General features: G+C 39.5%; 3 protein-coding genes across 8 annotated transcripts in view; all 3 read right to left on the minus strand.

Moving 5' to 3' along the window:
• Positions 1-278: 278 nt before the first annotated feature.
• On the minus strand, positions 279-7,462 carry LOC116264520 (peroxisomal (S)-2-hydroxyacid oxidase GLO4-like). Of its 3 annotated transcripts, none has more exons than XM_031644797.1 (13): positions 7,308-7,462; positions 7,082-7,171; positions 4,661-4,805; positions 4,442-4,566; positions 4,323-4,369; positions 4,166-4,243; positions 3,674-3,798; positions 2,733-2,790; positions 2,310-2,372; positions 2,002-2,071; positions 1,441-1,541; positions 1,142-1,246; positions 279-624 (listed from the first exon to the last, which is right to left on the minus strand). In XM_031644797.1, exons 3-13 carry the CDS (start codon positions 4,801-4,803, stop codon positions 445-447), a joined length of 1,095 nt encoding a protein of 364 aa, XP_031500657.1. In that variant the 5' UTR covers positions 4,804-4,805; positions 7,082-7,171; positions 7,308-7,462; the 3' UTR covers positions 279-444. The 3 variants fall into 3 exon arrangements, with proteins under 3 accessions (XP_031500657.1, XP_031500656.1, XP_031500658.1); XM_031644796.1 differs by having other exon boundaries at positions 4,661-4,833; XM_031644798.2 differs by having other exon boundaries at positions 477-620; positions 4,661-4,833.
• A 2,207-nt stretch (positions 7,463-9,669) lies between these two features.
• LOC116264119 (protein PHYTOCHROME-DEPENDENT LATE-FLOWERING) lies at positions 9,670-17,403 on the minus strand. Of its 2 annotated transcripts, XM_031644128.2 has the most exons (12): positions 17,061-17,403; positions 16,711-16,792; positions 16,565-16,629; positions 16,385-16,465; positions 15,813-15,893; positions 14,274-14,432; positions 14,095-14,193; positions 12,677-14,004; positions 12,213-12,439; positions 11,972-12,129; positions 11,850-11,888; positions 9,670-11,749 (listed from the first exon to the last, which is right to left on the minus strand). In XM_031644128.2, the coding sequence occupies exons 1-12, from the start codon at positions 17,202-17,204 to the stop codon at positions 10,274-10,276; spliced, it is 3,939 nt and encodes a 1,312-aa protein (XP_031499988.1). In that variant the 5' UTR covers positions 17,205-17,403; the 3' UTR covers positions 9,670-10,273. The 2 variants fall into 2 exon arrangements, with proteins under 2 accessions (XP_031499988.1, XP_031499989.1); XM_031644129.2 differs by lacking the exons at positions 14,095-14,193; positions 15,813-15,893; positions 16,385-16,465; ... (1 more) ...; positions 16,711-16,792; positions 17,061-17,403 and having other exon boundaries at positions 12,677-14,049; positions 14,274-14,409.
• Positions 17,404-18,942: 1,539 nt separating this feature from the next.
• The window catches only part of LOC116264385 (nuclear pore complex protein NUP107), a 34,510-nt gene continuing 30,555 nt past the window's right edge, over positions 18,943-22,897 (minus strand). The window contains exons 23-26 of one of the 3 annotated variants that reach the window (XR_004174833.2): positions 21,402-21,518; positions 20,039-20,162; positions 19,840-19,902; positions 18,943-19,366 (exon numbers count right to left, since the gene is read on the minus strand). Coding sequence is in view for 1 of the 3 variants with exons in the window: in XM_031644554.2 (XP_031500414.1) it covers positions 20,088-20,162; positions 21,402-21,518 (192 nt within the window). In the remaining 2 variants the exon portion in view is untranslated. Of the gene's footprint in view, positions 19,367-19,481; positions 19,903-20,038; positions 20,163-21,401; positions 21,519-22,897 lie in introns of all 3 variants that reach the window. The other 2 variants (XR_004174832.2, XM_031644554.2) reach the window with 2 other exon arrangements.

Here is a 22,897-nt window from a genome sequence, read left to right on the forward strand (position 1 = left end):
ACGCATGATCAGGTAGTGGGGCGTAGTGGGTAACATAGGAAACATGACTAATTAGTCCATTGTCGCCTTTGACTGCTCAGTCAGTTGTGATCTAATAATTGCCCTGATCTCCCATGTTGATGATGATGTAGCATCGACATGTCTGACCACAATTTTACGACCTGAATTAGAACAACTCAAAACATCAATGTTCCTGAGAACATTCACGGTGAGGTGGGTAATTTCTTAGTCGGCGATCGGAAATATTGATTTTGCTGTTTTGATTGGGATCTTCAACATAGTGAAGATTTAAGTTTTCTAACATTTCTGAAAAACCAATCTAGAAAAGAACATAAACAAGTTGAGAAGAGTTGTACAACATATAAAAATTATTTAGTAACAAGAACCAGACATGTTGAAGATCCGCAACATCAGTCATCAGACAATGTAGAACGTTTTCGAGCGTTACAGCATGGATCTTAACCTGTCACGAAGTGTTTGGACATGAGCCCGAGTTATGCCCTCCGTAGAGCAGCAACCATTGAGGGCCATGGAGAGCTCAAGTTCAGACTTCAGAATTTCAATCACTTTTCTTACTCCCTCTTCTCCTTTTGCTGCCAAGCCAAACACTACCGGCCTTCCTATCTGTCCAGAAAAAGGAGATAAAAGTTTATTTTCTGATATGATTCTTACGCCCATATACGTCATCATACAGAACAGGCACCATAACGACGTGAATTAACAATTCACTGGGGAATTTTTCAAACTTCACAGCGAGGATGAGTGCCTATAAAATGGATTATAAGACGACATTGGAAACCGTATCAACACCCTTGTGATGCATCTGCTGTTAGATTTCCACCTGTTCCAAAAACGAATTGCAGAATCCTTTCAACTGCAAAGCGTAGAGGGTTCCCCTTGGTGGTAAATTCTTTGGCAAGATTAGCAGTAAAAAGGAAACCATACACAAGCACATCTTAGAAAACCAGGTTATGACCAAGGCTGTGCCACCCTTTATGATTCTGTTTCGGGAATGAAAATTCCAAAATATTACTCCATGTTCCTGGTATGTTTTTTGAAAATATGAAAGGAAATCAAATTCGTATTTGCAAACAGGCAACCTCATTGAGCATGTGTATACAGAGAGAAAGTGAGAGATGACCAGAATAGCTTGGGCACCAAGAGCCAAGGCTTTGAACACGTCTGTCCCACGCCTAATTCCTCCATCAAGCAGAACAGGAACTTTACCCGCGACTACTTTGACAACCTATACTTCAAACAGAAACACCAAACGGGGATGGGAATCATGCGTCTTTCAAATGTGTCAACAGCTTGTCAGGGGAAGGACAAAAAGAAAAGAAGTTTTCTTGCACTTCGTTTTGAGGAGAAAAAAAAAAGGAAAGAAAATTGTTTTGTTAAGAAATAACAATTTCAGACTCATTGAAGGTGAATCGACGTTACCTCCTCAAGGGCAGAAATTGCAGCTGGTGCACAGTCAAGTTGGCGACCACCATGATTTGAAACAATTATTCCATCCACACCAACCTCCATAGCTTTCCCAGCTGCAGGAAGGAAAGCAAGCACATCAGACAGGAGAGAACCATTTCCATCCTATTGTTAATATTCATAAAGCCATCTCTGTGAAAGTTGCTTGTTAGACGGATGAAAAGATCAACTTCTTTCATAAGCTATGTCAGTTGCCTACATCAATTCGCTCATAACATCCTCTTTTGGTGCATTGGATGCAGCATCTAACTACTCCTTTAGTGGTTATTTTGTTGGCAAAACAATTTATGTGAAATGGTTTATAGGATCATTTTGGACTCGATCATCAACTCTGTTCATCAATGTTACCGTCGGACCAAGGCCAAGCAAGTGCAACATGATAACAACAGATTAAATGATTATTCTAATCCCGGAAAATGAGATAATGCAGATGGACACAATCAACTAAAGAAAGCTCTTCAGCGTTCGAACATGCTTGAAGGAAATGCAAAAGAGTAGAAGTAGAGGTAGAGGTACCATCTTCTGCAGTGAGTAGCCCCTTAATGAAAACAGGCAATGTGGTTATTGAACGTAGCCATTCCACATCCTGCATGCACAAGTTGAATTTTCGAAAAAGATGAGATAAAGTTTAGATAAAATAAGGTTTTGCGTCTAGGTTATGCTCCATTTTTAAGGAACACCTTATGAAGTAATGTTGAAAAAGGTTACACTATCAATGAGATTGAGATGATGGTATCCTCAATCCAATCCATGTCCAAAAAGGAACAAACGCAGAGAGAGAGAGAAGGAGATAGTAGATGAGAGCTGATTTTTAGTTTTGTGACCTTCCAACAAAGAGAAGCATCAAGTACATGAGATGCAAAAGCTTCTGCTTTGGAGCCACTTGCCTGAAAAAAAAAGGTACCGAGAAGTCAAATACCATGTGCACAAACCAAACGTTTCAAATATACTTAAGACACAGAAGGGCAATTGCTGGAACGCTTCCAAATGAACTCAATTAGATATATAACGTATAATCGAAATATAGCTCCACAGTTCCACCCGCAAGGTCTGTTATATTGCTTGAGAAAGACCAAATTTATTTTACTAGTCCACAAGCAAGCGCATGTTGTATACTTTGGGGAAAAAAAATCAAATTTTAATTTGCAGGAGAGAATGCTTATGTTACGTGTCTGAGTCCGTGGGCACGTGTCTTCAGGTGTATAATGTTATCTCGAAAAACTGAGTCAAAGTATACGCGCACTCACATGCACAACATCTTCCGTCAAAAGGCTTCTGAAGTGCATTGGTACAACTGCTACCAGCCTGCAGAAATATGAATAAAGTATCTGTTAGCTTTCCTTTTCCAGGAACCCAATTTCTATGACAACAGAAGCGATAGCCCGAATAGGCAGTTAAGACCAGCCATTCCAGAAACAAAGCAAACAAGAAAAGAGTAGATCCACGCAGACCCATGCGAGAGCACATTAAGTCCATATGGCATGGCAGAAAGCCCAACACGAGGAATGAAATGGTAGATATGTAGACTATTTACCTGTTGAGGACCATCGTGCTCCTACTTGTACATTACAAGAAGCTAGGGATAGTTCAAGCTAAGTGGATGCACAATAGTATTTTTCATAAGTAGGAAAAAAATATAAGAGCTAAATCAATTTCCACACGAATCCGTAGTATAACCCTGCTGCCATCAAGAACTTGACGATCAATAGATTGCAAGTTGAAAACCATCTAAACATTTCTTGATGGAAATATAAGATACATAAAATTATCATATTATGGCGTTCAATCGTTTGTTATTATCTTATTTCTAAGTTGGGTTAGGCTAACGGTTCTCCAAGAATAATATATACATTTTATAACTCCACCTTAGATAGGAACCAACCTTTTCAGATATAAGACATTCTGAGAACAGCAACAGCGACTAATTTTCTATGAACTACATTATTATACTTAGGAGCATGGACTGCATACATGCTGATACTGAAATAGTAAACGCAGTCTTTCTCAAATGAGTCTTGATCACCTATGAATTTCTTGAGAAGTTTTAAGTGAATAACTAGGTAACTTTCAATTGGCCAACAAATTGTCGAATCATATATCGAGAACAAGTAAAATAAAATACATGCAACCACCATTCAAGTAGGTCCAGAGAAGGGAAAAATAAAACGAAGAAGTAAATAATGTTTACCCGTTCCTTATGTCTGCTTCCCTTCTACCAAGCTTAGGAACATCAACTGTCAGCACAAGAGCCTTGTAGCCACATTTCTCAGCCTTTTGTACTAGTCGTGTTGTAATTTCACGATTTTTAAACACCTGAACGAATCAACATCTCGAAGCTAAGACTTACCATTATTTAGGGGATAGGTTGCTCGTTGCATATAGTAAATTGACAGGTGATGGCTTTGCAGCCAAAAGAAACAGCTCGCACATTTTGGTGACCAGAATTAAACTATTACTTAGGTTCAGCAATCAGAAATGAAGATCTCATATCGAACTCGACGATCGGATCAAATTACAAAACATGGACCGCTTCAATTGGCATTGACTGAGTCGCCAAAGCAAGAGTACTGTTTTGGCACCGAATGCGTTGCACCGTGCACGATGGTTATCTGAATCAAAACAAATCCAGCTTTGGCTGGAGCAGAAAGCAGTTTGCGGAACGTGTGGGCAGAGTACATACATACAACTGAAAAAAAAGAGTCCCATTGCAGTCGGCGGTGATCTCCTCATGGGGAATGGATGAGAAAGTCGATACTACCTGAAAGAATGAAGAACGATTTTCAACAAGTTTGAATAAACAGAGAATCTTAAATCGAGTCACAAGGCCAGTAAAGTACCATAATTATGCCACAAGTTGCAGCAGCTCTCGCTGTAGCCAATTCTCCTGAAAAAGGGGGGAAATAGTTAAACCGTATCACTCGCAAAACCTAATTCAAGCACATTCATAATAGCTAGCCTTGGGGATGCGCCCACTGATGCATTGCAGATGGCGCTAGCATTATTGGCGCTGAAACGCGGTGTCCCAGAATAGTTGTTGACATGTTAACATTGGTAACATCAACAAGAACCCTCGGCCGGAACCTAGGAGACCATTTAATCCAAGTTAAATCCCAAAGAATCCATTCCCATTGAGTGAGAAAAAAGGAATAGAAAAAAAAGAGACAAACATAAGTACGTGATTCTCTTGAAAGCTTCAATGTTTTCTCTCAGCGTGACCTCGTCTTCTGCACCCCCGTCAAAGAAGTCAAAGTACATTTTTGGCAGCGTCCTCCTTGCCAATTCCCGAAACTCACTGACATTTACGGGGTCTATTGCCATTCCTTCGTTCAAATAACAAGGACAACGATGCTGACAATCATTACAAGAGAAACTTGTTCATGACAGTGTAAGCTGTGAATCGATGTCTACATATTTACCCAAAAAATTCTCCAACGCAACAGAAGATTTGAATAAGAGGCATAATTATGCACATCACTATAGATGGCAACGTGTCCCAAACAATGCGCTCTCGCCGAAAAAGAAAAGGTATGTTTTTAACGCATCTCATGTTGGATTCTGCTAAGCCTTACTCTCCAGTTGGTGTTGAGAGTGAAGGATAAGGGGATATCCTCTAGTTTTCGAGCTGAGATTGTTGGTTGTTTTTCCCTTGCTTTTTTCATATTTCGTCTCTGTCTCCCCCTCCCTCTCTCAAAATGAAGCGAACTAAATGAATTTCATCTCTCCCTTTCTCTGAACTGCTGCATAGTTGCTGGATGAATAATATTAAAAAAATCATAAGTTGTCATTCAAAATCATGTGGTACTATTAAATCGTGGCTAATTATTAACAAATGTTTAAATTTTAACCATCTGCAGTGCATTGAATTATATATAGGTGGTTGGTAGAAACCAACACTTAGGTCAGGGATTAAAACCAGACCCTTTTGATTTTTATTTTTAAAATGTTTTTTTTTTTTGCAATCTAACCTTATTTATATGGTTTTAAGAATGGATTGATGCAAAACATATACTAAGCTGGTCATTTGTTACACTTTAATGGTGTTTTTATAATAAGAAAAAATGGACAGCCCCAATGACGTGATAATGAAAAAATCAACATTTTTCATTAAAACAATTTGAATTAAAGCATGTTTTATATCCAAAATAGTCTTTACGATGTTTATATTTTTATTTAAAGCAGTGTTTTAACAAAAAGTCAATGGGTCTAATTTTTAAATCCCTGATCAAATGGTTTTTACCAATGTCTCTCTCTCTCTCTCTCTCTCTCTCTCTCTCTATATATATATATATATATATATATATATATATATATATATATATATATATATATATATATATATATATATATATATATATATATATATATATATATATATGTGTGTGTGTGTGTGTGTTACATATCCTTATTGTTCGCCCTTCACACAAGGAAACTCTAGGCTGCACATTGTGGCAACCAGCATATTTCAAATTCCTAGAATCTAGCAGAGTTAATCGAACAATTTTTTTAAATCATTAAGTTGGAATGATTGGATTTCAGTGGCTAAATATTACAACGTAGATTTGATAAAAATCTCGTTGGATGCAATTTCTCATGTAAAATGCATAAATTCCACATAGACATAGATAGTCTCGTATATATATTGCATCCTAGCTACTGAATGTTCGTAGTAACTATCGTAATTCACAAACATGCAAAATAAGGTTATGCCAACTTAATAATAATAAAAAAAACACTCCACTTGTTTTAAATCATTCTTCCTTTTCAGATACCGATTCATTAGAAGGCAAAGAAATATCAAAGTTTTAACAAGGGTGGCATTGAACCCGATGGATAGTCTGTTGCCTAGCCTGTGATAGGCTGGGCGGGGCCTGCTGTAACTATAGACCGGCCCGGTAAACAGATACATAAATAAAAGAAAGAGAAGGCGAGGTCTCGCCGGCCCTGGACGGGTACTGCAGGCCCCAATGCACCCTCTTAAACCGCACCTGTCTACCTTCCTTTATTGTCTTTCTCCGCGCAACAGTGGTGGCCGGCTTCCTCTCTCAACCACCATCTCTGCCATAAGGTACGTGATTCCTTTTATGATATATGTACAAACGTTTGGAGGTCGCAAGGGTTTGGCCAGCGGTTATTGAAACTTAATCCCGACTACCGAGCACGGTATGCCTCTGAGATGCGAAGTTGACAGTAGGGCCAGCCTGATTAATTATCGTGCTGGGCTCAGGCTGCCGAGGCTGTCGGCGAAGGCATTGGGCCTGCCTGATCCCCATTTTGTGGAGCTCTGGGCTGGCGGCTCCCAGCCCTGACTTTTCAGGACCAAACTGAAACGCGCAAGAGGATCGGTGCATTTGTCGCGTAAGGTAGTGATGAATACGTGAACTTGTCTAAGATAAGCATGAACTTGAGAAACATTTATGAAAAAAGCAATAATTCCGAAAATGGCGGTCAACAGGATCCCTTTAGCAAGAGCATCGATTATGTAACTAAGAGGAAGAAAACGCAAAAATCACCCGAGAATGCTTTTGAAATAGTTAATAAGTTAATCAACCATTGAAGAGAGAAAACAAAGAGGCCAGCACGAAAGAACAACACTCACAAGCAACGATATATTGTGTGTGAGCTCTGTCCTTCGAACCTAGAGATCGACGTTCCTTTCGGCTCTTTCAAAGGCGATCGCCAAAAAAACCTACAAAATCACGGTAAAGAAAAAAAAGAAATTGCTACGAATTAGTTTAACACAAAATCGCACATAAGAGGAAAAAACTACTGATAGGGCGTAACACAAAGGAACCGAGAAAAGTACTGATTGAGAGATCGAATACCTGCCAAAGGATCCCGGGGATGATTGAGATCTAATATGAAACAATCGGAAGGACGAGGAGAGTGAAGAATAGAAACCCTATCGAGAGAGAAACCGAGAGAGAGAGAGAGAGTACTACAGATGAAGTCCTGGCACACAAATAAAAAGAACTTTGGAGCCATGCACCCGAGAGAGAGACTTTTTAGCTGGTTTCTGTCTCTTCAACAGTTTGTTTCTTTCCTCTCGTGGGCCCCTTCTCTCAGTTCTGATACAGATACAAACGGTTCGGATTTTCCTAATGCACAACCCAACTCCAGATCCTGTCAGATGATCCCGAAAACGATCAAGTTTCCATTGTCAATAGGAGATGGGTCTAACACAAATCTCCCATTGCTAATACATCTGAGGTTTTTCTAAGAAATACACCTAAGTTTTTTAGTGTGTTACAAGTGCGCTTGATTTTCTGTACTATTTCTAGAAAATAAATGTCAGCTAAACCTAGGTTATCGATAACTTGAGTTGATAATGAAATGCTTAAACTATCATCAATATAAATTATCACATGTCTATTCGTTTGCATTAACTTCTTTATTTATACCCAACAATGTTGATACATATTTACCTATGCAGAGATCAGTGAATTCTTAGTTTTTACCAACCAGGCATTTCTACCGCATGCAAGGGGAAGTGTCAATCAGGCCATTCAAGCTAAATCTGCAACGATAAGAAAGGGACAGGTGCAATTAGAATTGTATTTAAAATTCATATAATACATCAACATCCGTAGAATGTATAAGCTAAATAAATATGATGGTTGTATATACTGATTATAGGTAACTGCTGTAAAAGTTCTTAAAATATTACAAAAATCGCAGTAATTGATAGTATCATAAAAGATTAATTTTTAATCAAGCCCCGCCAAACTACCGACTTAGTGATTCAGCTAAGTCAGTTCCGAATCAACAAAGACATTACAAGTTAATTTTTTCAAGAAATATATATACATATATAAATATATATTTAAAAATTCAAATTACATCATGAAAATCAGCCACTGGATCAAATCAATTTGTCATCAAAACCACTCAAATTGGCAAATTTTGATAAATACGACAATTATACCTTGACTTTGATTAATAACTATGCACATCAAACTCCCCAATAAATCAATCCACACGCTTTATATTCCACATATTCCACACACTAATATCAAACTAAAATCGCATGCAATTACTGTATAAATTTTATATATATATATATATATATATATATATATATATATATATATATATATATATATATATATATATATATATATATATATATATATATATATATATATATATATATATACAGTGTCCCCGATCCAATGCATGGAGTTGCATCAGGCAGTGTTCAACTGTTCATTGCCCGTTTCTTCGCGGCATGAAGCTTTTGTGACGCAAAAATGTTCAACAGCCGCTCCGATGACAAATGAGTCTTCATGAAGGGTCAACGTAGCAGACTGTAACGGGTTGAAGGTTGATCCCAAAGGTTGTCGCTTTGCGCCTGTGGGGTCTTTCGTTTAGTTGTCGGGTTGTTTACCGAACTCTAAATCCTGTTGCATGAGTCGAGCTAGGATGTTGTCAATAGACGGAATTGGAATACGATATCTGATTGATCAGATATTCGCATATTCATTCAATCAAATTGATTGAATGCTGGTTCAAATCTAACTTAGTTTACCAAATGTTCACATATTCAGATTTATTATATACAAATTCATTTCCAAACGGAGAAAGATTCCTTTTATATCTGCATCAATAAATTCAGAGTTTGTTTTCACTTCCGATGCCGACTTTTAGATGCACAATCGAATATGAGCCACGTTATGATATATTAAGAACTGACTTTCAAAATGAATGGACATTATATATATGATCTTTATTTGAAATCAAATTCGAATTTGAATCTGTTCCAAACAGATATTTATTTAAAAATCAATTCTCATTTGAACCCAAACGGGCGTTATGTCTTAAGTTCCTATCAGGTTATGCCTTATGTTTGAATCTGATCCGATTTTTATACATGATGTCAATTTCTCTTCTATGTCTATTTTTTACAAAACAATTTGATTGGATATTTTATCTGAATTTGATTACGTCCGGCAAAGTAAATTAGGTTTCCGCTGCTAATAGGATCTGGGTCTAACATACAGCATCCGTTGCTAATATGATCGACCAGCAATGAACATGAAGTAAACTAGTTTAGATCCAAATTGGGCTGCACTCAGGGAAGAAAATCGGCTTTTAATAATATTAAAAATTGCACCTGAGTTTTTCGCAGCGTCAAAAGCACACCTAAGCTTTTCCACAAAAAAAAAAAAGTCAGTTGAAAACAGGCTGTCAATAACTTGAGTTGATGGTAATGATTCACCATCTTCGGTATAAGCTACGACATATGTACATGTAGAGGGCAATTGTGTGGCTCCAGCAGCCAAAGATAGCTAACAAGATCAAGATCGTAAGAGGCCTACGAGGATAGTTTCTGCCCAACATCTCCCCTTTTGTTTATTTTATTGTATTCATTACCAAAACAAGTCCTCTGTCACAGAAGGGGAGGGACCGCCGACCCCAGCACAGAAAAGATGGTCGAAAGTGAGAGCGGCTGAGACTTGGACAGATTGGCATCGCCCCTCAGTTATCCGCTTCGATCACCGAACCAGAAAACGGAACCGGGCATGCTCTGGGCCACACCAAATCACAACATTTGCATGACCGCAGAGGAGTTCCCTCACATTACAATATCACATTTCAATCTCAAAAAACTGAGAGAAGCTGTACACCTGGCTTTGGCTTTGGCATTATAGATCACCGAAACAATGCGTGCCTCGTATTTACAGCCTACTTATCCCACATCTATAAAATGTCTTCGTCTACATAGAATCTAGAAACCAACCATTAGCTGCCTTGAGGAAGTGTATCGCTCTGGTCCTAGATCTCTCTCTAGCTAATTAGTATTGATATTAGAATTACTTTTGCTCCCTCCTTGGAGATCCATAGGAGAACTTGTAATACTACCCACCGATCCCATGGTCTGTGAGCTCAGCTGCGGGCTTGCGGGGCCAGTACCAGGTCCCGCCACATTCATCTGCTGCTGAGTAACCAGCTGCTGGACAGCTCCCGTACTCAGCTGCTGTGGTGGGCTCAACGGAGTCTGCTGGCTCAACTGCTGAGGACTAATCTGCTGCTGAGGTTGCGAGTGTGACTGTGTCTGTGGCTGGAGCTGTGACTGGGGGTTTATTTGCTGCTGTACGGTAAGCCCCGATGGCGAGCTAACTTGCTGCTGAACACTACCCACTAGCGACTGTTGAAGGGGTGAGCTCAGTTGCTGCTGCTGCTGCTGAAATTGCTGCTGCTGGTTCATGTAAAAGTTTGCCCCAGGCATCTTTGGAGGGCCCATAGCTGCCATCGGTGCTCGTTGCATGGAACCCATGCTGGTTCTGTTCAGTGTTTGCCCCAGCACGGACATTGGTCCGGTGCCAGGAATCCCACCCAAACTGTCAATAGGGCTCCTCATGGATGTTGGCCCCAGCATGCCTCGACCTCTATTCTGATGCATCATCCTAAGTTTTGCAACCATTGTACTGGCCTGGGCAGGGTTTAAGCGCATTTGTTGGCTTATGACGTTGCTGACATTGGAAGCAGGATTTAAGCCCATCTGACTTATATTGCTCAAACCAGATATGGTGCCCATTGGTGCCGACATGTTAGGTCCCATATGCCCCATGCCCATGCCTATTCCGCCAAGTCCAACAAAATTTCCAAGGCCACCAGTGGCACCAGTTGGTTGCATAGGACCACTAACCATGCCACTTCCCATGTTTGGCATGCCCATACCAGGAAGCGCTCCCATCACCTTCCTCATCTGTGGCTGCTGCTGCTGCTGTTGTTGTGGCTGCTGCTGTTGTTGTTGATGTTGCTGCTGAAGCAATTGAAGCTGCAGATTGCTGGAACTGCTGACCATTTGATTACCAACAGGTGAACCAACTGCATTTAGCTGTGTCAATGGACTGTTTTGGCCAAGAGCAGCTCTCTGCAGTTGTGAGTACTGGTGCTGCTGCTGCTGTAAAGGTGACTGGGGAGGTTGAACGGCAGCAAGATGTGATGTTGGGTCCAAGTGCTGTTGTCTTGCTTGTGATGGCAAATAGCCCGATTGCATGTGGGATGGAGGGGGCTGGACGACTCCAGGATGCTGCATCCTTGAGCCTGGTAGCAGGTTCTGAGAGGGCATTTGTAAAGGGTTCATAGGCTGGACGCTGCCAGCCACTATACCCGTTGAAGGCACTGTGTGGCCTGAGACAGGCTGTTGATATGGCATATCATGTGCAGGACCACCCAGAGAAGCAGAAGATGTTGAACCAGATGGAGTTCCTCCAGGTCGGTTTTGTATTTGATCACTGACTTCATATCCATCATGAGTCATCTATATGAAAAACCATTCTAGGCATTAACAAAACTGAAAAAAAAAACAAAAATATAAAGTAAACCTTATGAGCATCTGAACAATTAACATGAAAACTCACCAGTTTAGCATATTGTTCAGCAAACAAATCTGCATAATGCTGTTGACAAAGAAATGATCATGAGGAAATAGGTAAAATAAGGTCAATGGAGATGGCTTGAGGTTGATAATTTGCAGACTCACCGTGTTGGGCAATGTGGGAAGAGCATCCTGGGGACATGAGAGGAGATCGCTGCTTTCCTCTTCATTACCATATTGTATCACTGCTTCTACCATGCCATCCTTGTGCCTCTCGGACATGAGTAATTTGTTTCGAACTGTAACAACAGTCATACCATTTGCTGCAAAAATATGTGATAGCAGGAATTTATTAATAGAAGGTTCATCGAGTAAACAAGCACTGTCTTCAAGTGCAGACAAGTACCGTGAACTATCTGCTTAGGACGAACACAATCCAGGATCCTTGTTTTACATAAGTTCATGCTACCTCCAAGCAGAGATTTTGACAATGACTTGGTACACATAGGATCGTTGACATCATCGATGTTTTGTGCCGTTGAAAGATGCATAACAATAAGATCCGCTGAATGTGACAGTGGTTTCCTCTCATGAATTTCATCAACCTTATTCTTTTTGCAATGGAGTCCGTATCTGGAAATGCAACATAGGCACAGTAAGAATGAGTCTTGACAAGAGGAACCAGAAAACTATTTTGTAACTATGCTCAAACATGGAGCTCCAATCAGTACATCCCTGACATTCAGGTTTCTGTATGCCAGCTGTTGAGAACTCCATGCAAGTAAGACCAAGTCTAGTCCTAGAGATCATAGCCATATATAACCTTCAAGACAACATACACAAGAACTGTGAGTTTGAACACGACCATACCTTTGAACCACCGCTTCAAGCTTTGAGAATCTTTCTATAAATGTTGGATCAGGCTTTGGCCCTGACGGTGGTATAGGAGGAGTCCCAATAGAAGGACTATTTGCATTAAAAGGAGGAGACCCAACTGCAGGGGTTCGTGTAAGGGGAACCTGTTTTCTCTTCCCAGACATGGGATTTTGATGTCTACCAGCATCAGTAAGACAAGAACTGACAGAGGTTGCACCAGTTGCAGTATCCGACGCTTTCTCCTTTTGTGTGTTCATGTTATAGTGTGCTCCTAAGGAACCACTAGACATTTCTCCAGATTTAGATGACACCGGTGAGTTTTCCATTGTACCACCAGAAACACGAGAAGTTGGTGCTTGCTTTCTCTTCTGTAAAGCATCCTCTTTTTTCTGGTCTTTTTCTATAAAATTACCAAGATTATGCCACTGTGACTGTGAAGAGAATCTCATGAATGATTGCTGCGCTTGCTGCTGTGGCTGCATCAGCGAGTCTGTATGACTAGGTGACATTCCAAGTGTACTTTGATCATCTTTAGTCATCAAAGCATCTTGCTTTTCTAACTTGACAACTTCAGGTTGCTCCACTTTCACATTATACCTCAGGCCCCTATCATCAACATAAGGGAGCCCCGCGTCAGACTTTGAAATTCCTTGAACTGTTTGTCTTGCATCATTTTCTGCCTGTTGGTGATGCTTCTGATTAGTGACATTGGCATTTCTTTTGCTCTCAAACTGTTGCTGCAGAAGTGTGCTCTTCCATGAAGAATCAGCCCCAAGCAGGGAGTAGTCCATCTGTAAACCAGCATGCTGTGGATGGATCCCATCTAAGCCAAGTTGCTCCTGCCTTGGCCGTTTTATCTCAAAGTTAGATGGCATCTGCATACCTTGACCCTCCCTCTTTGCAAGAGACGGTCTTGGATCTTTGTATGAATTTTGTAAGTCCTGTGCAGTTCCTGGAATGAAATTAGTATTAATTGCCGAGGCATTTGGAGAAGTAACATTTGAAGCCTGATCATGACCACTCTTGGAGTTGTTAATCATTGTTTGGTACTTGGGTTGCAAAGCCGCACCCATTGCCTGCCTAGAGAAATCCTGTCCAGTGCTTTGGATTCTAAAGGAAGGTGATGGAAGAGATTGTGCAGCAACATTGTAGGGAGGACGTTGAATAGCTGCATCAACTGAAGGCAGTACCAGCTGATTTTTATCATTCTCGCCTACCCTTTCTATTGATACTTTCTTTCCATGAGATAGATTGTTAGACAGAACCTGAACTGAAGGTGCTTGCCGTGTTCTCTTCCGATGCAAACTCATACCTAGATTCAGCTGGAAATAGCTTAAACGTAAGGATTTAGGCAATCATTATTGTACCTGAAAGGCAGGGAAAAAATAAAGTATCAGACATCAGAGCTATACCTTGTTTTTCGCTGGGTCTGCACTAAGTCTGTCCAACAATGGAACAGGATCCAGATGGAGTTCTGGTTGCAATGCTTTCACTATTCGAGACTCGACTTCCTATGTCCACAATCAAAGAGTTATATTCAAGATTCAAGTGTTTAGGGTGTAGTATTAATCTACCATTTATAAATACTAACCAGTAGATCACCATAACTCCACGAGGTGGCTGTGATGGATGGCATGTCCTTCACAACATTTTCTGTTGACATCCGCAGACACACTCTCCGAACAATTGGAGAACCATCACCAGAGACAAAATTTCCTGGTGTTGTCACACATTTACGGTAATCTCGTACCTGAAATACAGCTTCTCTATTAATTACCAAACAATGATAAAGGACCACCATCTCAAAAGGCCCATTATTACAACCAAACATTTTGTGCTTGTTCTTTTACAGATGGCAAGTCAAAACAAGTTGTTCATGACTTCATTCAGTCAAGGAATATTTTGATGATTCTGATGGATGGATGGAGGCACGGAGAAAGAAATGGTATGGTAAATAGAAGAATGTCAACTTTATAGCAGCATATAGTAATCAATATGTGGCTATTCAATTATTCATCATTTCAAAGAATTGACACATATATCCCACAACTTCAGATTTAATATTTAAGATTAACTCCAGGACTTCAAAACAGAATTTTGTTCCGCACAGGGGTGAGACAAAACATAATCGGTGAAAGCCATTTGAAAAGAACCAGGTTAATACCAATCCATCTCTTCGAAGATGATCAATAGGGAATACCTCACTCCAAAGAGTCGATGATGCTGTTTTCAGCAGTTACAAACCTCAATTAAGTTGGATGAACGGACCTTGGACTAGTTAGGAAAGTTATGAATCTTGTGAGTCAGTACCTAGTGATAAATGGATCACTTATAAGTAATAAAGTATTTATAAGTGATAAAACTTATCGTTAGTGTACCAGGGATCAAAAGATTCACAACTTTCCTAACTAGTCCAAGGTCTAAATTAAATACCATTTGCTTCCTAGGAGAAGTAGAAAGAGGAAAAGGACTCCAATCCAGTAAACAACATTATCATTCATAGTCTCATAGCAAAAGCAGTTTGCACAGGGTAATACTACTTAAACCTACAGCTATCCGAAAGATCAGTTGTACAGTCATCAAAACGAAAAAAAATACGTAGCTTGTGGCTGGTTCGCTGACACGATAAGAGTTACAGATCCAAATAACAAGGTCTCAAGCCATTCAAATTTCTTCACTGATCATCTATGGGTAAAGTTGTCAATGACATTCTTAGTAATTAAAAGTGCTAGGCTAGCCGAGCTGGTGGTTCTCCATGAAGGCGTGCCCGGGAGGGCTCCTATGAGGGCCAAAAGAGGATGCAAAAGGAAAAACATGAGAAGGGACAAGGGTGATAAGGAGAAGGATAAAAAGTAAAAACAACAAAAGAAGGGAAAACGTAGAAGAAAAATAATGAAAACGGGTCAAAGTACAAGAAGAAGATAAGAGGAAGAAAGAAAATTAGAGCATTTTCTCTCTTTAGGTGCCTAGATGGTCCAGTCCAATGGAAAAGGTGGGCACTAGTGCCTACACGAGAAACAAGGCACATTTTGCCTTCTCAGATTACATTCCAGAAACACCATCAAAAGTGAAGCTAAAACAGTGAACAATATGAAGTAAGTTTCCTGAAGAGGTTATATCCATAACTCACCTCACAAAGAAGCTTTCCGTCAAGATACTTGCAGGGTATGTCGTCCAAAATGTCACCTGGCAAAAATCCACACTCAATTGCCTGCAAGGGCAAGAAAAAAATTGAACTATACATTAAAACTCTGTCCAAAATTAGCAGAATCCTTGAACTAGAGTTAAAAGGAAGAATACACGAGCCTTGCATTGTTGGGTGACATTCATTGTTGCAAAATTACAAAAACTATTTCAACGCACAAAATGTTTCATGTCTTTTTGGTTTCTCTAGTGTCCGCAATGAGAGAAGTAATGTTTGCTACAAAGAGATTCTTAATACCATGCAAATGGCAAAGTTATGCATTTAAGAAAAAGATGAATATCAGATAAAAATGAAAAGCAAGACGAACAAGAAAAGCAGACAAGAGCAAACTCAACTTGAAAACATAAACGAGACATCCAGAATTCTTTAACAGATGACTCGGGCAATAATTTAGTCTAGCCGCGGTTTGCCTCTCTTATTTATTCAAAATATGGAAAAACATTAGAAAGCGGAAATTTACCATGGTAGTATGCATGCAGTAATGATAACCCACTTACCGAGAAAAGAGTCTCGCAGACCCTATTATAAGGATAAAGCAATTTCGGTGCATCTTGAAGCAGGGGCAGAGGCTTTCCCTTCTGAAATTGATGATACGTCAGTACCTTCCAATCTAATAACAGGTAACAGACACAATTCTACCAATCAAACAACAAAACTACAGTAAGCATTCATCTAACCTCAGATGGTGTCCCCATGGAAAATCCATTTGGGAAAAGGTTCAGGGAGAAGGATACTTCTTGCTCTAGAGAGGGAAAACAATGACAAAGTTAGTGGACCACAAGAAAGATTGGGAATAATTGGTATTAAAATAAAAGAAATTCACCTGGATCAGCTGGGCAGATTTCAGAACCATTGGATAAAATTGATTGGGCAGAATTCGGAACATTTACATCAGAAGCACGAAGCTGCAAAAAGGGGACATCGTTCGATCGTTCGTGATAGTTAGAGCGTGCCGCTAAACTAATTTTCAAAACTGATATTCTAAATAAGATTCGTAAAACATGCCCCAAAAAGAAACAGAAACATCTCAGCATCTGATGCACAAAGTCTGAAAGAATTAAGGGACATCGCAAGCAGCTCAACACTCGAGGGCACACAACCAGACAACAGAAACGATCCAGCGTGCAAAACGAAGAAAATTAAGACGGAATTCACCAAAACCCGAGTAGTTACCTCGGTCTTCAGCCTTTTCTCAGGAACGTACGGATCATCACCCTCCTTCGAGTGGTCGCTTACGTCTCCGCCCGAAGTTCCCAATGGAGCCGGCTTTGGCCGGAACCGAGTTCCCTTCTTCGACACTTTGAAGGAAATCCCCATTTCCAACAATGGAGAAAGAAGGATTGAATTGAACAGATCAAAAGCGTCAGACCCCGACCATCTTTACATCGGATAGAGAAATAGATAGAGAGAGGTGTTCTAGGGTTTCGCCAAGACAGGGAGAACGAGCAGGTTCCTCAAAGGCTCGAGGACGACCAATGACCATGGGGAAAGAGGGCCCGGGACGAAAGGTTTTAGCCTGAAGTCGATATATTACCGGTAGCGCCCTTGCGGTGAAGGTACAATTTCAAGACTAGAAGACACGCGACCAATAATCCACAAAATGTAATAATCCTTTATAAAAGTTAACAGAAATGACCGGACGCTGTTGGATGGCTACATAACTACTAAGTTCCCGCTGCTAAATATGCGGTGTAGCAATCATTTATGTTACTTTTAACAATGGTTTATAATGCTTTAGTAACTGATTTTAATTATTTTGCTGTCTAAAACCGTCCAGCAACCGGCTTAGTTCAATTCCCCATTCTATAAAATATTGAAATACGTAAAGTCTATAAATTATATTAACAAAATTTAAAACTACTCGGTTCATCGTGTCCAATTTCAAAAAAAAAAAAAAAAAAAAAAAGAGCTGCAGGTCTGCGTGTTGCATTGGTAACATAACGGTGTCACAAAAGGTTGTATTATGTTCCAAAATAAAAGTACATACTCCATCTCCTTGCGCCATATGATACGTTAGAATTTTAGACGGATGGACTTTATAAATAGTTTTTACATGTATCACGAAATCAATTTTTCCAATGATCAAAAGGCTTGTCTAGACTACCGTATAGGCCGGCACTGCCTGACGCATGTACAGGATTAGGCTTAGAATGGTTAATATCCGTATGGCTTAGAGTTTGCAGCCTTAAAAAATACACCATAAGATTCCAACTGCTAACGATAGTTGCCCACGACTCGCGTTCTAGGACAAGCTCCTGAATCATCGTTCAATGCATCAAAACAGTACATTGATAATGTCATAATTGACAAGAGAACTAGTTTGCTATTTTGATGGCTGGACGTAAAATCCTGGGGTGGCTTCGAAATTTTCACGCCTGCTTCTCCCAAACCCTCATTTTCTTTCGAGTTTCTCTCTCCGGCCTCCAGAAAGCCATCGGCCGCCCCAATGGCCAGCAATCTAACACGCTAGTATCACAACGTCCGACCGAAGGTATGTTTATTTCCTTTATTTATTTATTTATTTATTTTTTTTTAACTTTCTCTCGACTTTTGCCTTTTGGCAAACACAAACAGGTTACAACGTCCAGTGAAACGATGACCACCTACAACCCTTTCCGGTGAGGCCACCCGTGCCTCGGAGAACCCAGCATGCTGCCTAGGGTGTCCTTGAGGCTGACACAAAGAATCTTCGTTCAGGTAAGGTTTACTGTGCAAACAGTGAACCACAGGTTTAAACAAGTGGGAGCCGACCTTGTAAAACCTGACTCAAGCTCGAGCTGAGAAATATATGAGTTGAGTTGATTGAGCTAGAATGCCAGATCGGATGGGACCCTGATAGGGCAATGCATCACTCATGAGAGACTCGGCAACTGAGCTGAGAACCCGAAACCATTTACATCCAGGCTCCAGCGTCGTTTTATCATGGGAAAGAAAAAATTAAGAATTGTTTTACCAGTTAACAAAGATAGAAATAGCGAAGTCATTCCTCGATACGCAAAACTAGACTCCAAAAGTTGCCACGAGAGAACCATCGGTGATGGTGATGCTCATGCAGTAATGCAGAAATGATTACCCGAATATTACAATACATTTACAAGGAAACATTGTATGAAAACCAATTCAAACTAATGTTTGACCAAATATATACAAACCTCATGAGAAGCAAGCACCAAAAAAAAAAAAAAAGAGTAACATAATTTTCTTCCCTGCCACTCCGCCCCATGAGCTTCCACACGGCGTTCGTTCGTAATGCATAGCTGCCAGGGGTAAACCCAGGGGTTTTCACCTTCCAGTGATGCCCGTAAATGGCATATATATTACTTTGGACAGTTATTCTCAAAGAAAACTAACAGCAACATCCCTCGAAGCTAAAATTGAAATTCAAGCGGACGAAGATTTGCTGTATTGGAGACAAAACGGAAATATTGCAGCTATTTCCAAAGCAATCTGAAGTTACCAACCAGGTTACGAATGAGTTCCTACAACACAAAAGGAAGTACTTTCCAAGTGAATGCCAGAATGGAATTTAGAGTAATATCAGTCGGGCATTATCACACAGAAAGAAGGTTGTAATCTTACATCACATGGACATACCTGAAAGGACACCACCCCCGTGGGAACATATGGACACAGGTGCAGGACATGGCACTGTTTTACACTTTTTAGCCTATCTTGCTATTATTTTCTTTAGCAATTTGTATTTTATAAATATACAAATGAACAAACATGTCTGCTTAAAATATACAACTAAATTGCATAGCCATCTGGTGTTTGTCCAGCCTTCAACCAAAGAAATGAGCTAGGAGGGCCTAAACCTATAGGATTGGAAAAGAACATTCAAACTTGACACATGGATCAATAGGAAGGTTTTAAAATCAACAGATCAATTCAGTGAAAACTAGGGGAGTTGTTAAATACACACTGCGCATCAGATTTTGATATTATATTCAACCTCTAAAATTTGGCCGTCCAAGCTCATCCATAGAATCAGATCTGAAAATATTGGCCAGAATTCCTGCCAGACAGCCAAAACCACACATCACCAAACTATGGTATCTGTTTTAAGGTGTACATTATGTTTTTATATAACTAATAAATTTGAAATTAAATATTCTTCATACGAAAAGAAAGGTTAGGGCATCAAACATTACCTCAACTGGGCACTTCATGATAACACATAACTATAAATGTCATAAGTTATCAAGGACTTGTCAATGGCTCTTCTTGAGCTTCCATTTGCAATATTGCATACTCCCTTTCAAACAATAGAAATTCCTGGACAAACAATACATTTATCAGTAAAATAACCTGAACAATCTGAAGTTACACAGTAGAAAAAAAATTGTAATGGAATTCCCATATTTCCACCATTCAAGTTGCATGATCATTTATATTATAGAAATTAATTAGAAAGCAGTTTTGACTATATGACGAAAGAAAAATAGTAAAAGAAGATGGTGCTGGTACAAGAAATAGTAACTGTAATAAAGTACAGCTAAATGGGATGGAAGACATCTTAACACCAGATTGATCATTCCAACCAAGAATAGGGTAGTGCATGAGATGGACTAGTTCACAAGCACCACTAGCAGAGCAACATCAAAGACCCATTAGATGCTTGTATATCATATCAATATAAAGTGGCCAAATCAGAATTAAAATGGCATCTTTGTCTTTATCTTGTGGCATCTTATACATTTTTAAACTTAACCAAGAATCGGACAGCAAAGCAGATGAACTAGCTAACAAGCAACACCAGTAGATCAAACATCAATGAGCCACCGCATGCATGTGTACCATAGTCATTATTATCAAGTAGCCAACTAAGGTTTCAAATGGTGATCTTTATCCTCATGGCAAATAATGCTTTTTAAACAAAAATAAGAGAGAGGTATCTTTGACTTAGACAAGGCAGCTTCTCTTCCTTCTCCAGTGACGTTATTAACAAAAAAAAAAAAAGAATCAATTTTTCCTCAACAGTTCAAGCTTGAAAACTGATCAACTGAGCGCAGGTCAAGTTCAATAACAATGCTAGAGTGTGTAGCTATGTGACCTTTAACATGATTTAACTTTTGAAGTACAGTTTGGTTCAGCCAAACAGAGAAGATCGTGCACTTTCTGTTTTTGGATGGAAGTACTTCTCATCAGTCAGGGCTGCATATGCAAAAAGCCCACATCGCCCAACAATTATATTATTCAAATGAAGACCTAAAATTAGGTGAACTTGTTAATAGAAGTTAAGATGATTTGTTCTAATTTCTCATACAAAAGAAAGTAGTATAGACAACGGGCATCTTCAAACATGCAAGTAGCCATAAAATGAAACGAATCACTCGTAGAAAATAAAAATAAGTTGAAAAAAACAGGGTAGATGGACTTTCCAAAAGAAAAAACAAATTACTGCATATGATTAGAGGAATCTAAGTTACATAATCAACAATTGGAATGACCGAAACAGTAGGGAAGAAAAAAATAAACTTCTTCTGGAGATCAAATGGCATGCTACAAACAGACCTGCAATTGAAGGGGGCTGAACAACGGAAGCAATGCTGACTGAGATGAGGCAACTAGATCAATTAATTCATCATGGCTCGATAAAAATTTTCCTGATTCAGCAAGTGATACATAAACCTGCAGAAAAAAGGATTGTCAATAAAGAGTTCACCAATATCACTCAAACTTCCAAGGTTAAAGAACTGAAAGAATGTGTATCTAAACAAAAAAAAAAAGGAGAAAGTGAAGCAGGAAGCCAATGTGCAATAAGTGCAATAGGAGTTAAGTGCAAGCCCATTAGCAAAAAGCAACTTGCAGATAAACCAGGACACATCTGAAGAAGACATTTCCAAGTAAGCTTGAATAAGTAGAAGATGTGAAAGCATGACTTTTTAGAAAAATAAACATGCATTACATCAAAAGAAGAAACCTCTCAGCGCTTGTAGCTAAAAAGAAATTTGCTTCCTGTTCTTGCTGCTAAAGTAAAATCTTAGCCAGCACTGCAGATTGTCTACACAAAAGAAAAGGAGCATTTTAAAAAACATGCTACCCTTTTGAGGGAATAATAATATCAAGCTTGTTGAATTAGAAGAGTTTATGTTTCTAGGTGGTTCTTTGCAATATTTAATAGTTATGAGGTGTCTTTAAACATTCCTCTATTTTCTGTTGATGTACTTTGTAAATCTCTCTTCAACCCTAATCTCTTTATTACGGAGATTAGGGTTAATGAATGAAGTAACGTTTCTCTCTCTAAGGCTGCCAGCTGTGACATGGTATCAGAGCCGGCGATCTCCACCCTTCTCCGCCGGCGACCCCTTCTCTCTTCCTCTCTCATCTCTTCCCACTTCTTCTCTTCCTCTATCCTTCCTTTCTCTCTTCTCTCTGTTGATCGAAAGACAGTGAAGCAGCGTGAAAGGGGAACCTAATCACATGTGAGAGGTATTTGTGATTAGGTCCCCAACGTGGATGTAGTGGAGCGTACGCAACTACGTGGGAGTTGCAGTGGAAAGTTGTAAGTCAGATCTAGCTTCGTGGATGAATAGCAGCACATGGACTCCATTATTATTCAGATCTAGGCTCATGGAAAAGTAGCTGCATGTGGATTCAGTTCAGATCTGGGCTCGTGGAAGATTAAATGCACGTGGACCATATTCTTATCATATTTTTAATGACTGTGGAAAAGTGGCGGCAAGTGGAGTAGCTGCACATTGGGTATATTTTTTTTATTAGATTGAATGTCTGTTTTATAATCTGGTGGACTGATTTGGAAGCTTGGTAGACTGTTTTGAACAGCAGGTTCATATATTCCTGTTCATTTTTTGATTGTTGTGATTGGTTGACTGATTTGAACAACAAAGTTTTTTTTTATATGCATATGTGGATAAGTAGAAGCCTGGTGGCCTGTTTTGAACAAGAAGTTCACATATTCTTGTTCATTTATTGATTGTTGTGATTGGTGGACTGATTTACTGAGCAACATGTTCACAAAAATTCTTTTTAAGGACTGCTTTTGGTGC

This window comes from Nymphaea colorata, chromosome 11 (genome assembly GCF_008831285.2).
Source record: "Nymphaea colorata isolate Beijing-Zhang1983 chromosome 11, ASM883128v2, whole genome shotgun sequence".
NCBI classification, from domain to species: Eukaryota; Viridiplantae; Streptophyta; class Magnoliopsida; order Nymphaeales; family Nymphaeaceae; genus Nymphaea; species Nymphaea colorata.

Bases quoted from the DNA above. Each gene is read 5' to 3' on its own strand.
- LOC116264520 (XM_031644797.1), bottom strand. From the start codon at position 4,803: ATGGCAATAGACCCCGTAAATGTCAGTGAGTTTCGGGAATTGGCAAGG. The intron at 4,370-4,441 runs GCTAGCTATTAT...CCCCTTTTTCAG, and splicing joins TCAGTGGGCGCATCCCCAAG to GAGAATTGGCTACAGCGAGA. The intron at 1,542-2,001 runs GTACCTCTACCT...TCCTTCCTGCAG, and splicing joins GCTACTCACTGCAGAAGATG to CTGGGAAAGCTATGGAGGTT.
- LOC116264119 (XM_031644128.2), bottom strand. From the start codon at position 17,204: ATGGGGATTTCCTTCAAAGTGTCGAAGAAGGGAACTCGGTTCCGGCCA. The intron at 16,793-17,060 runs GTAACTACTCGG...CCCTTTTTGCAG, and splicing joins AGAAAAGGCTGAAGACCGAG to CTTCGTGCTTCTGATGTAAA. The intron at 14,194-14,273 runs GTTAGTATTTAT...TTGTGGACATAG, and splicing joins GGAGTTATGGTGATCTACTG to GAAGTCGAGTCTCGAATAGT.